This window comes from Ptychodera flava, chromosome 3, assembly GCF_041260155.1.
Source record: "Ptychodera flava strain L36383 chromosome 3, AS_Pfla_20210202, whole genome shotgun sequence".
NCBI lineage: Eukaryota > Metazoa > Hemichordata > Enteropneusta > Ptychoderidae > Ptychodera > Ptychodera flava.
The window spans coordinates 30,986,653-31,001,061 of record NC_091930.1 but is presented as its reverse complement, the minus strand read 5'-3'; the positions used below and the strand labels follow the sequence as shown (position 1 = coordinate 31,001,061).

Sequence of the window (14,409 nt, the reverse complement as noted above, 5' to 3'; positions counted from 1 at the left end):
TCATATTTGTGGACAGTGCGTAACACGTTAATCAAGTATGACCTCAGTCTTTTTTATGTTGTCAAACAGATTCTAGCATTTTGCCTTTTAGTTCACAACCTAATACCAGTGAAAGCATACTGAGGAGAATGCAAGAGGACTTGCCATGGAAGTCAACAAAAGTTACTGTGTTTCTACTCATTGTACATACCAGTAATGATTTGATCAGTGAGGTGAAACTCTGATAGACATAATTAGTTATTGGTAACCCCTGCCGCACTATTATCCTAAATCCAATCAACAGAGGGTCATATTCTCTGATTGACTTCCAGGGTAAGCCAGTTGCATAATGTCTATGGTTGGTTTTCCACTACCAGATTGGAAGCAATAGTGCAAAAACTAAACTTGGGTGACGTCAAGAAATCCAAAGATGATACTAGACTAGGTACCGGTACATATAGGATGAAATGAAAGTAATGTCAAAAATAGTGACTTTCCCTTAATTCGCCAGCACTCTCACATTTTATGAAATACCAGAAACTAAAATATTTTATGGAAAAGATTTATTTTTCATTTATTTATTCAAATATATTACTGCTTGCAAAATAAATGAAAACATGTCATTGAAACTAAATAATATGAAATAAACAGAAAATAATAATATAGAACTGTATGAAACAGCAAGTGTAGCCCTTGTCTTGAAAGAACACATCTCCATAAATATGCCAATAAAACTCACTGACCGAAGTAGACTTTGGTGCTGCAGAATACAAAACAAGACCATGTTACTCTACTGGGATAAATACAGCTGACAGAAAAGCTAACAGATTCCTTTTCTGTCTATTATTCTGCTTTCTATCTATAGAATAACAGATGAGTCTACATGCCTTATCGAGCTAAAAACTTGTAGAACAATCTACAAAACTGTCTTTTGTTGAATAATTTAGAGATATGATTGTGTTTACTGGAATGTTAGAATGCCTGCATTTTCATCAGTACCATTCACTTCATCAGTTGTTACAGTTTCATTGTTATTGTTGTCATCTGGGATTTGAGTGGCATTCTCAATGCTATGATCTTCCTCTGACAAGTTCATCCATGACCATCCGTACAGCAAGGTATGTAGAGTTGCATGCCGTTGTAAATGAAAGAAAAGTTTAGGAGTTTCTGAACCACAGAAATATGATCATTTTTCGCAGTTTACAGAAAGGTTTATCTTTAGTATTAATCATGAATAAAAGTATAAGCACATCCTTTGTACATAATTGAATGGTCTTCATTGGACTTGAGTTATTGGAGCTGGCTAGTCGAGGACAAAATATGTTTACGACCCCAAAAATACTCGTAAACATGCACATCCATTGCTTCAGTCACTTGTACACAGTTTACAGCACACTGTGAAGTAAAGTTGTTACTCACCCACTGAGCGATTTTGTGTTGAAGTAATCTTTGTAGTTTGAGCTTCTGCTATGTAATGAATATGTGCGTAGACACTTGAAACACTGCTGCATACTTTGATGTTTTTATTTTTCTCAAATAATGCTTCTAAATGGTAGAATCGACCAAAATATGTACTCACCAGAGCTTTCGGTGCAGGCTGTCATGGCGGTGGCCATCTTGAAAATACCCACAATGCAACATGTTTTTGCTCCTGTGGGGCGTTTTCACGCTCAGCATGTTTTTTTTTGCTCATGTAGGGAGTTCATATGCTCGGCTTAGCTCTCTATGGGAGCCCTGCTTGAGTGATATGCCCCTTCTGTATTTCTATAGATAGTGCTTCAGATGATGATAAAGGGAGACTGACGGTAGAATGAACATTCTACAGCGTATTGAACCACACAGGAATATAGTACTTCTCCTCAGTTACTGTACGGAGAAAGGTGAGTTGGGTCTACGGCGAACTTCGTTTGTCAGATTGGTTTAGATTTGCTATCAATAGTCTGTCAGGGGACCGTTGATAATGAACTGAAGTACAGAGCGAATGAAACTCATTACGTCTTAACTCAACCTCCCTCCCCCCCCTGGGTCGAGAAAAAGGCTTGGACTAAATGCGGTAATCCGCCAAAGAATTTACGATTTTAACTCCCCTCAGCATGAAAATGAATGTTTGTGAACAGCAAACATTTCAAACCGAATCTGAAAGATGAGTGAGTCGTTTCCTTGTCGTAATCCCTGTTCCCCTATGCAACTACTTCCGCTTTCCGTTCTCTTATTTTTATTATCCAAACCAAAACATTTGAAAGTTCAAACCTGTTAACAACGTCATTTCAGAACCAATCTACGTCATCACGGAGTTCATGGGTCAAGGGAATCTCTTAAAGTATCTTCGAGATTATCGGAGAGAAAAGACGAGTGACTACGCGAACTCAGCTCGACTGAAGTGGGATCTCAAGAGTAAGGATATCGTCTCTTTTGGGAGGCAAATCGCCACAGGGATGCAGTACCTAGCCTCCAAGTCGGTGGGTGCTCCATTCTGTTGCATATCTCTTGCATTCATTTCGTTAGTCTTCCAACAATGCACCTTTGCACGAATTCTACATTTGATTAATCGTAAATCACAATGAAAGTGTTGCCGTCACGTTAAACAGCAACATCGCATCCAATGTCAATCAAGGGTTGAAAGATGATGCCGATGTATATTAAGGTATGTTTAATTTGTTTTGTTTTTTTGTGCGTTGTTTTGTTATTTGGATGGCTTGTTTTTTGTGTTTCTTTTTAAATTCAACAACGTTGGCCATCCAGAGGACAGGCACTGACGTGAATGACACTTACTTTAGAAAAGTTTCGCGGCAGAGAACAGGCTATCTTATCATATACATACATTCACGTGCCTGTATAAAGCTATGAGAGAAAGCGCCCTCAGATCCGTGCATTTTTTTTACGTATCACGCCCCGGCCGGTGCCCAAATATGGGCAATCGGGCCGCAAAAGCCATATCAGGGCCGTAAAGATTATTATGAAACGACGAGGGAGTTATGATTATTGTACTTGTTGTTTTCTCGTGTGGAATTTTCAAGTTATGTGAAAGGCATCTTGGGATTGTATACTTCTTTAACTTTCCTTCCCGTTTGACATTGATACAGTTTGTGCACGGAGAACTCGCTGCAAAAACAGTTCTTCTATCGAAAGACCGGCGAACTTGTAAGTTATCAAATATTGGTCTCAGAGGTGATGAGGACATTGAAGCGATCAGAATTAAAGAGGTAATAACATAACGTTCTGTTATATTTTTTTCCATGACGTGCTTCGGGACAGATATTTGAGCTGTCAAACTTTTTTGTAATTTTTTCCTTATCTACGACAAGCGGCGGTTCATTTTAAAGCGCTTGTTCTAAGAAAACTTTTCACCGTCTTAGTATTTCGAAAATCGAAAAATTAAATTTTCTCAATAGACTTAACACAGGGGTGGCGGCCATTTTGAATTTCAACTATCGGTAAACCTTGGGCAATTTGTACCTCTATTACCAAATTTGCACGGTGACCCCTCAATTTTTATTCTTGATTTGGTAAGAGAATGGTTGAAATGTTCCCTGGGAAAAATTTGGGGAAAAGTTTAAGTCGTCCACTTTCCGAGGCGCATACTACCTTAACAAGACAACTCTAAGAATAAAACACACAACCGAAGAAAGAAAGTTGGAAAATATGTTGAAAGCTGTTGGAATGCGTGTATAATATGAAGTCCATGAAACGCTGAGTTCAATTCTGTTACAGTGACTGTCGAGGAAACAAAAGACAACCTTTACCACCCTAAGAAAATAGCACAAATTTAAAGTTGTTTACTATCATTTGCTAAACTACATTACAATAGTTGAGACAATTCATTGATTACCATGGAGTTTTTTATTTGGTATCGTGTTTGTTTTTAGCATTACACCCGCCTGCCAATACGATGGTTTGCACCGGAAACACTATTTTCGGGGGAGTATTCAACAATGAGCGATATCTGGTCCTTTGGTATTGTACTGTGGGAGATCACTACGTTAGGTAAGCGTAGCCCGCAACAGAGTCCGGTCTTCCAAATCCGTCACGATTGTCCCGCTAGCGATGTCAGGCATACGTCAACGTCAATGTCGGGGAATTCTGTGCGTCCCCATTTAACGTATCAGCAGAAGTACATGTTTCGACTGTCTGTCTGTCTATCTGTCTGTCTGTCTGTCTGTCAGTTTTTGTTATTATTCTCTTGCGGTCTCTACATCCGGGAGCTGGAGATGCATGTTATGAATCCCTTATCATAGCTATAACTCTCCTTGCAAGATAATTATATTAAACGTATTCATTTCAATTTAGTTTTAGTTTTCTTGCGTCGGCCACAAGAGTCATTTGTCTGCAATGAGAGGCATATTTGTACCAAATGTGTCTGTTATCTGTGTTCTTGTATTGAAGCTGTTTTCACTTGCAAAAATTTCCATCAACTTTTTATATTTTGTTTTTCGATTGAAATAAGGTAACACACCGTACCCAACTGCCAAAAACGTGACCAAAGTAAGGGAATCATTTCAAAGGGATTTCTGATGAAGAGGCCATCTTACTGTGACGCTAAACTGTAAGTAATGACCAACAGATCAGGATGTAAGCCTGGGTTAGGACGACAAACAGACTGGTTAATTGTGATGTGAATCTAATTATCTCTACAATACGTTATAAACACTGGAAAGGAATAGTTCAGTATAATAAATTAAAGCATAGTGCAGGATCCTATAGATGAAAAGGGCAGCTCCGTGATGTGTTGATTAAGGTAAAGGGCGACGAATTCGGACGCGCACACGCTTTAGAACGTTTCTGCGCAGATTTAACTCCAGCCTGCCGCAAATGGGTTATTTTGTAGCGCATGTATTTAACATCACCTGTCATTGTTGAAATTGCGCTTTTACCTAATTTTTTGACCCAGTGTCTTAGAAATACATGTGACCTATAACCTTGTCATATTTTGACCCCTAAGAAGCTGGTTTTTATTCAATATGAGCGAAAAATTAACATTTCTCTCCCATTTATATGGCGCAAATTACCCATTCACCCGGAGATATTGTAAAAAGTAGCGTGGTGACACCCTTTTATTAAAAGTGTAAACTAAATTGTATTATGTCAGGAGTTTATTCGCCAAGTTTGGTCAAAATGACACCATTCAAAGCGACAGGAAGAAAGTTCGAAAATTATGTAGTGATATAATTTCGATATCGTCATTTTGTAATCGATACTTATGTTAACATTTCTTCACAAACATCATGAAATCTATACATTTGATAGATATGGATCTTAAGTCTTGGTATTTATTAAAATTAACTCATTTGCTAAGCGTTTGATAATTGCTTTCTTTAGTTTAAGTGAATTATATCATTTTTATTTATTTCTAACAACGCCATTTTAACGTCCGTTTCCATGGAAACAAGCGTGGTGACCCCCAGTTTTATTTCATTTTTGCACTTCCACAACTTCCAAGAATATTTGTGCAAAGTTTCAAGAAAATTACACCACAACTTAATTTTGACGTAATTCGTAGTACTTCACCTAAAGTGAAAGCTACAGAAAAACGGTAGCCAATTTGATAATCTGTTGATAAATCACTGACATTGAGTATGTATACGTAAATGCTTGTCTTGATGTTTTTGCACTGGTTTATTCATTTCTTACACCAATGTTGCTCGGAAATTCGATGAAGAATTCCATCACTTTTACTGAATTGGAAATCTTGATGCCCTTCGCGGTCAGATGGCACGTAACTACCTTGATGTACTTCGATAAGGCAGACAGATTGTATTTTGCACAGATCCCGCAGATATACGTATTTCGAACGAAATGGTCTCATTTCTGCAAAAGTGCGATAACAAGACATTGGAATTTTCATGACCTTCACCTTTCCATCATCGACAGGTACTCCGTCATGACGAGGTGCTGGTCAAAACACAAAACCGAGCGCCCGTCCTTCTCCAAACTCTCCATTGAACTTGAAAGCATGGCTAAGAGCAGCGAGGTAACTGTTTCGTTCAATTGCCAATAGCGAATGGTTCACTCGAAAGGAGCAAGCATGTTTTCGATGGTTTTTCGAATCAAGTAAAGGCAGTTTTATCCAGTAGCAACATATATAAAATATAATACTGGTCTATAGCACATTAGTTATCATACGAAATCTGGACAGGAAGTTAAAAAGGTTTGTAACTTGAAAATACGCAACTTGGCATGACTTTGTCCAACTGTAGTAAGAGCTCCATCAACCGAAGAGCAGTATTAAAAACGTTTTGCCATAACTCTCATTTCAGGTTTTGATAGAGGTCAAAAAGGCGTGTGCTGACACTCCAGACTATAAGAAGACGGCAAATGAAAAGTGTTACGAAACATATTGATTGGAGTGTGCGATGGGACACTGATAAATGCCGAATTAAATTTGCAGGGAACTGTATGAACGTAAGAAAGCAAAGACAAACATTTGGACTTCAGGGCAAAAACTTCATCGGTAATATGCTAAAAGGCCCAGCTTTATTGAGGGATTCATCTGAAATAGCAAATGTGTTTATCTTATAAACATCGTTCATAATATGCTAACTAGCTATTCACATCCTATAATGTAAGTGCCGGCAATTAAGAAGAGATGGAAAGTTTGTGTCGTGGTCTTTAGGTTAATTACGATAGGAAGACAATTCACAACATACATTTATTAAACATACATACATACATACATGCATACATACATAAAAAATAACATACATACATACATACATACAACATACATACATACATACATACATACAATACATACATACATACATACATACATACATACATACATACATACATACATACATACATAAATGCATCCATCCATCCATTCATCCATCCATCCATCCATCCATCCATCCATCCATCCACACATACATACATCCGCTATTTTCATAAATTTTCTTGATTTTGCACATGGTGTGACGTCATCAAAAACGAAAGAAAAATACTGTCAGACTTCATACATCGACCCATTGTTCATTCGTGATACCAATCTGCTTGCTAGTGTACTAAAGTGCTCCTGGTCGTTCTTGTGTAACAGTGGTCGAATGAGCTTGTGCTGGTGTGACGGGAGAGTTTCATCAACGCATGGTCACCCGAATTTTGAATATTATAATCATAATATATATATATATATATATATATATTATATATATATATATATATATATATATATATATAATATATATATATAATTATTATATATATATATATTATATATCAAATATATATATGTAAATGCACATATATATATATGAGTGCATATATATATATATATATATATATATATATATATATATATATATATATATATATATATATACATAGTCATGAGTACGAAATTACGTATATAGACAGATAGACAGACAGATAGATGGATAGATATATACATACATACATACATAGATACATAGATAGATTCATAGATAGATTAATGTTAGCAACATAATTATCTTTTCCATCTTGCTCTTGTTTTATCATTTTATTAAAATGTGTATTCAATAACAACTTTGGCAATTATAAAAAAACTATAATTTTCTAAATTTACGATGGCGTTGTCATAGCCCAGCAATTATACTTCACATTATTTTTATCAACAGGGTGGTTGATTGTAGACCACACTGGATAGTATACGGAGGAACCTTCTTGTTATTCATTTACTTTAAAAAAAGAAACTGTCCGCTGTTGGCAAACACAAACACAAGAAGATTCTGTAACGTTTTGAATAATACCGAGGAGAAAATTAAACTGGGTGCATTTGGGCGTACCGTTCTCACCAGGAGAACATCCGACGAGGGCGAGCTTCCGATGGCTGTTCTTGTTCTTGACGACCAAACGAAACGGCCTCGCTTTGGCTGAACTTGGTAGAAATGTAACTAGGCAACAGACAACTGTTACGAAGTAGATCCTGTTTCTATAGTGGTAGCGCTATATTTTAATCATCGTTCATACAGAAGCTTTACCCAAATATTGCGTTGAAGACGTTCGTTGTATTTTTACAACAGTTTACTCTCAAAAATTTTCAACAACACTCCAAAACCGAAAAACATCACATGTTTGGAAAGATCAAACTTGTAATAATAATTCACCTATCTCGACTTGTATCCTGAGACGTTTTTCATACAATAGCAACATAGCACTAACATTTTCATTTTCGCGCGGCTGGTTTCCGCCATCTTGTTCTCGTCTGCTCCCGGTACAGACCAGGGTTGTGTTCTCCGTTCTCGGAACGAAGATCGGCTATTTCCGGAAATGTAGCGAAGAGAATCGAGCTCGCTCGGCATATCCGAGCACCGTTCTCTTGTTGATAACAGTGCGCTCAAATGCACCCACAAGCTAGGTCGCAGGTTGCAGTGCGCCGGAGCGCCCGCACACGACTGAATCTTTCAGTCTATGATGCCGGGTAAGGATCCGTACGTTTATTTTCTTACGGTTTAATGCCTGCTGCAGTGAACGAGTCAATGTATCGACAGAAGGAAGTGGTTACGAAACCGCCAATCCGATATCCGTGACAAGTATAAGAACAGACAAAGTTGCTTTTGATGTCATCAAACTCGTCGCTGGGAAAGACGCAGAAAAGTACGACTCCGCTACCCAGACGCCTTTTTTTTCAAATTGGTATCAACCAGGTTGACCCCTTGTTCTCCGGGTCTATCGGCGCGTTTGTATTCACAAGCTGGTTCAAACATTGACTGCAAATGTAAGGTAGAATGCGCCGTCGGAGAGATATTCGCACCTCTCAGACTTGTACTACCTACTTTGCGCCTTCCTCTTGGGGGCCCAGTCTTAAGCTCATAGAGTGAATAAGGTTTGCTCTTACTTAGATTTTGAAAATCTCGATTTTCTTCATAAAGATCACACAACGATCGTGCCTATTTTGAATTTCAAATATCGGTAAACATTGGGTGATGTCTTTCTCTGGAACTTGCAAATTTCCAATAACGGCTTTTCCCCATTAACAGATCTAGACGTTGCTAGATGTGACTATCAGAACCAAGACTCAGAACTGGCCAGCTCTATTAATATTCGTAAGTTTACTTTCTCTGCTATCTCACTAATGACACCAGAAAAGTCAAAGTCAAAGGTTGGGGGGGGGGCGGAGTTGAAATGCGAAATCTGAATATTTGTGAATTTGTAATATAAATAAAAGAAAGTTTCCACGAATAAGTATTTTGTGCGCGAAAGTCCACTCTCATGTCACTGTAAATTTAGGTCATCTCATTTGCAGCCTTCTAGAACGAGGAAAACATTTTATAAGATGAGATCGCCTCCAGGGTGGTAACAACCATGTTCGTAAACTCCCTAACAAATTCAAAAATCAGGTCTCGGAAGGAAGAGCAACAGGCTAGTAGGAATTCTCGCAGAATGATGATTCTTGGCCCCGCAGAGGCGAAACGTTAAATTACATTATTATATTCTAGAGAGTGAAATGGCGACAAGGCAAACAGGCGGAAATAAAGTTTATCATGACACCATTACACATCAAGGTCTCTTTAGAGGAATTGGTCGAATGTCTTTGTACTTTGGAAACTGATTAATTTCGGAATTCCACAGATTTGTCATTGGTAAGAGCCAGTTCACTTGTCCTTTACTTCTGAAATATAGAACTATGTACAGGCCATTTCATCATCATAATTTCCGTCTTGTCATATCAAAGACGATAATTACCTATATTTTGATCTACAGTCACTCTGATAATGTCGGATATACGGTGTAAGTCCAAAGTATTCGCTTTACTCCAAGTTGCACCTTATTTCTTAAAGGAGGTCAAAAGAATGTTTAGTTAAAACAAATTTCACAATTGCAACTGTACGCCCCACAACAAAAAAATATTATTATTCTAATGTTGATGTGAAATGTACATTTACCTTCATCATGATTTTGCCAAATACCGCACGAGGAATGAATTCGCCTTTAGGCTGAACGATTTTTTCAAACTTGAAGGCAACTTAGTAACGATGTTTTCTTCCAAGTAATCATCTCTTTTGAAAACTACGCACACGGTCGCGTAAGGGTAAAGCTGACAATTTTGAGCTTTGATCGTCATGTATGAATTACGATATCTGGGATCGCGGCTCAGTGTTACAGATCGGCGCGTAAACTCGTTTGTTCGCCCAGTGATGTTGGTTTTCCGCAACGTTCGTTGTTTCAAGAATCTCTCTTTCTTACAACGTATTCCTTATGTCAGTAAGGCGAGTATCTTATAAAACTCGCTTACCCGATCAAAATAAATGTACTTTGCCTAATAGCCTTTTTGAATCCCCTCGACATGTACTATTGCGTACGGTGATGTATACGCCGTGTATATTTTCTATTGCTATTTAAATTAATCCCACTTTCACCGCTATGCATGCTGCACATTCGACAAATAAGTAAAACATATGTTTGCATTCTTTCTTGAGTTACCTTGTCTTGATATTTATTATTTTCTACCAAATCTCAATAAGCAGCGTTACAGAGAAATTAGCTGAATTTTATCAGAAGAGGATCACATTCCATGATTCGTCATTTACTCGCCTTACGTACGTCGCTGCTGAAAACAGCTTCTTTCAAATACCATGTATGACGCTAGAAGACAGCGCAGTGTGAGCTTTGGTATTATCATCCAACTGAAAAATGACTATATTATGGGAAGCTTTCATTTTAGTGTGACGACCTGCTTCATGTATTTTTTAGCCGGAAAATCTCTTAACGTGTTGTCGGTGTTCAAAGAGGTACAGTTAGCGATTCAGTTCAGTAAATTCTATAATACTTGTTGTCACGTGGCTTGATAGCTACTGTTACTGGGCTTGGTGCAGAGCAGACTGGACAGTAAATTTACTGCTTTCGAGAGTCTGCCGAGGCAGTACTATGACCGCGTAAATTTGATGACAAAACACTCTAATGCAGGACACAGATATTCAGTCAATGTAAATAAGCTGTGTACTGGGTATTTTAGAACGCCGTGGGAGACTGTTGTAAACACTAACACATGCAACAAAACAGCTCCATGGAACACAGTGAATAGTGAGTAATTGTCGTGACGTATTTATTTAATTATCATATGCTGGGATGATACCGGACAAAAAGGTACGGTTCAAATGAGTAAAAGTGCGTAAAATGTTACTTTGGCTGCTGTTTTACATGACAACTTTTTCCCATACAAATTTCTGCGAGAGCTTTTGCCAGCTTAATGAGTTGGTGGGTGTGTGTGTCAATATGTACGCACTGATAACAACGAATTTTAAATTTGACGCCTAAACTAAGCATGGCCAGTGATTGGACAGAAACGCCGTTCCACTTATCACGGACACCCCCATCAAGTGTAACATTTTGTTTATTGGGTCCTAAACGCAACTAAATGCAACGTCAGAAGTGAGCTGAGCAAAATCACCAAAGTTTTCCAGACAAAGCATAAAGAAAATTTTCACTGGCGCTTGTCGCATGACTATGCTTTCTCAGAGAAGCAGGTCATTAGTCAAGATTTCAAAACTTCAGTACTTGATGCTGACCGAATATGACTAGAAAGTCTATCCATCTGTGCAGTCGTAGCTCTCGTTTTCCCGGACGAATATGGATTGCAACGGGAAAACCCAAGTCATGCAATGGAAAAAGAGTTATTCCGTCGCAACGTACGAGAGCTATGGCTGCTTGCTTCAGCGACATAAGAGAAAGAACGATCATCATAATTTGAGTCTTGTTGGTTGAGTTGTAAGAGAAACCGTCTTCGTCTCTTGAACGGAGAGATCTGAATTCTGGTTTATGAAATCGAAAACTTTAGTGTATACACAGTCCATCAAAACAGACTAGTTTGTGACAGTGTAATACTGTCAGTAAAATTGTCTCGGGTTTATTGGAAGAGAATGAGAAAATTGAGACATGATTCTTGAAGTTGACCGGCAATGTTAGCAGTGAGTTGAGTTTTCTGTTGTCTGTGATTTGATATAGTAAAAGATATAGTAAAAAAGTCAGCATATCAAAATTAGACTACAACATATCGAAATTGGACCATATATATATCTCACATGGCTACACTAGGCTTACATTAGATAAAAGATAAAAACAGTTAACTCCCGGCTAAGTACAAAGCTGGGATCGAGGTACGGGCCCCGGTACGGGCGGAACGAATCATTGTCCCGGAACGCTAGCGCTTACAAAAGGCGAAGTTGTCAGTTTGTTTTAGTGTTATGTCCCCTTGACCGAAATGTTCTGCACCTGTGAATGCCAGACCCTAGTCCATAACAGAGCAGAAAACATCAAAACAGTTTTGTATATAGTCATTCAAGTCACTTGAACTGGACCATTGATTCATGTCATACCGTCGTACCGATCGACACGATCGCAAGCGCAGCACTCGTCGCTGACGTGTAATGCATACCATTCAATGTCAGCTTAGAGCGTACGGACATAGCGCGTTCATGTATGGCCGTGGTTTGAGGGACTGTGAAATTATCGTGTGTCGCAACGCATTTCTTTTCATTTTCGACCAAATATGGTGACTTTGGTATTTTCAAACAGAACATGCACTTTTTGCTAGTATCCGTTTCAACTAAATGGACAATAGACTCATCGTTTGGTGTCGTCGTTCTCAACTATCGAAAAATCCAATCCTTGTGGACTGACCAGGTGGGAGTGCAGAGAAATACTTAGAAGAGCCAAGTGTAGAATTTGGGACTTAGAGGATATAATTTGTTGTGTTTTCCTGCAAGCCTTATCCGAAACATTCTTTGTAGTTTTATCGCCCTCGTTCACGCTGAATATTCATAGACGTGGGCACTATCCGGTTCTCGGGGCCTGAACCGGATAGCGCCCACGTCAAAATTTGTATGGCCAAAAGTTGGAATGTATTTTCATAGATTTGTTTTGTGTCCAGTGCTTTTCATCACAGTGAGAAGTTATAAGGCCGAAAAAGTACTGCCTGGACTAAGAAGAGGTGAGGTATGAAATGCCTCGTCAATGGAAGCCAATATTTCACCAATTCGAAGGATATGCTAAGGTTCCAGAAACAGATGACCGAAGAACCCAACACTCTCTGTAGTAGCAATCATCTCACGACCTCATGGGTTGTCAATGCGATAAAAACGTGGAAGAATGTTTATTTTGAATAGAACTTCTAAGTTTGCTCCGTAATTAACGATTCTTTCTTTCTTTACGCACATTTCAAGATTATGTCTTAGCCGATATGACATAATGCGATATATACTGGTTAAACGACTCCGCATGCACCGATCGAGTTCACGGACTATATGTTATATAAATTTGAATTCACCGATGAGGGCGCACTCGATCTCCGTTACACCCGCTTTTCACATCGACGATCACACGTCTCGTCTGCAGGGAATTACATATACTTATATGATGAAGATTGTGGAAATTCTGTTGAATTTTGATTAGCCGCGATTTTGCTTAAAAGTGTCTTGGGAAAGTTTTTGCGGCCCCTGAACCTCTTACCTTTTGGCAGAGAGTAAACTGTCTGAATTGCAGTCCCTCTACTTGAGAGGGGACCGTGACTGAAAGAAATACACCCATCTGTCAAGTCAGCGACACATCGTTTTCAAAAACTATATTAAAGAGGGATATGTTCATGCAACCTTCTTAGGGAACAATTCAATTACTTGATAATCATTTAAAAATTTTGTTCGTCGACCATTGACGAATATTGTTAGTTTTGTCATGAAAAGCATGATATTGCTTATGAGATGGGCCTTATCATTGCATACGACTTAGATATGCAAATCTAACAAAATCAGTACGTAGATTTTAATCTCCAACCACGGTTTTTTAAGGTTAATAAGTTCTCTTCCTGACACGAGTCATTGAAGCAACTTATGCGACTCTCACATATCTCTCCTCGTCATAAAATCATGAATCCTTCTGACTGATGAATACCTTTATTTGGTGATTGAAGAATATGTTACCATGGCAACATATACATTTATAGAAGAACAAGATACATTGATATATATGTATCATGACGAACACCAAGCAACAAGCACATTGCCAATAAAGTGATTTTGTTTCAATCTTTTATTACTTCAACTTTGAATTCGACAAGCAAATCTTCATCAGCTACTATGGGACTTGAAAGTACAAATGTGTATAAAAATGTGTATAAAATAGCGTTTTCAAGCCGTACTTCCATTGATAATGAAACACATCAAACAGAAACTTGTCAGGTCTGTGCACGGTGAGCAGTAATATTCATTCTACTGTCACGTGAAACATGTCACGAGGAACAAGATTTCTGGAAGGGTTAGAAATGCGAGACACAATGGGCAAGTTCACTCAAGAAATTAAAATACCGGGTATGTTTGCTAAAGTATACAATGGTGTGAAAAAAACGTCATCAATCTCCTAACAGGAAAGAAAAATCGGATAACTATCATAACTGACACGAAGTAAAATGTTTCTGTGTGTATTGATGGCCGATCTGAAAATCTGATACACGACTTGGTTTTC

General features: G+C 38.3%; 1 protein-coding gene across 1 annotated transcript in view; it reads left to right on the top strand.

Moving 5' to 3' along the window:
* Nucleotides 1-6,317, top strand: part of LOC139129158 (B-cell receptor CD22-like) — a 36,657-nt gene extending 30,340 nt beyond the window's left edge. The window contains exons 10-12 of the mRNA XM_070694807.1: nt 2,251-2,438; nt 3,063-3,182; nt 6,234-6,317. Of these exons, the coding sequence (XP_070550908.1) occupies nt 2,251-2,438; nt 3,063-3,182; nt 6,234-6,317 (392 nt within the window). The remainder of the gene's footprint in view (nt 1-2,250; nt 2,439-3,062; nt 3,183-6,233) is intronic.
* The last annotated feature ends 8,092 nt before the right edge of the window (nt 6,318-14,409 follow it).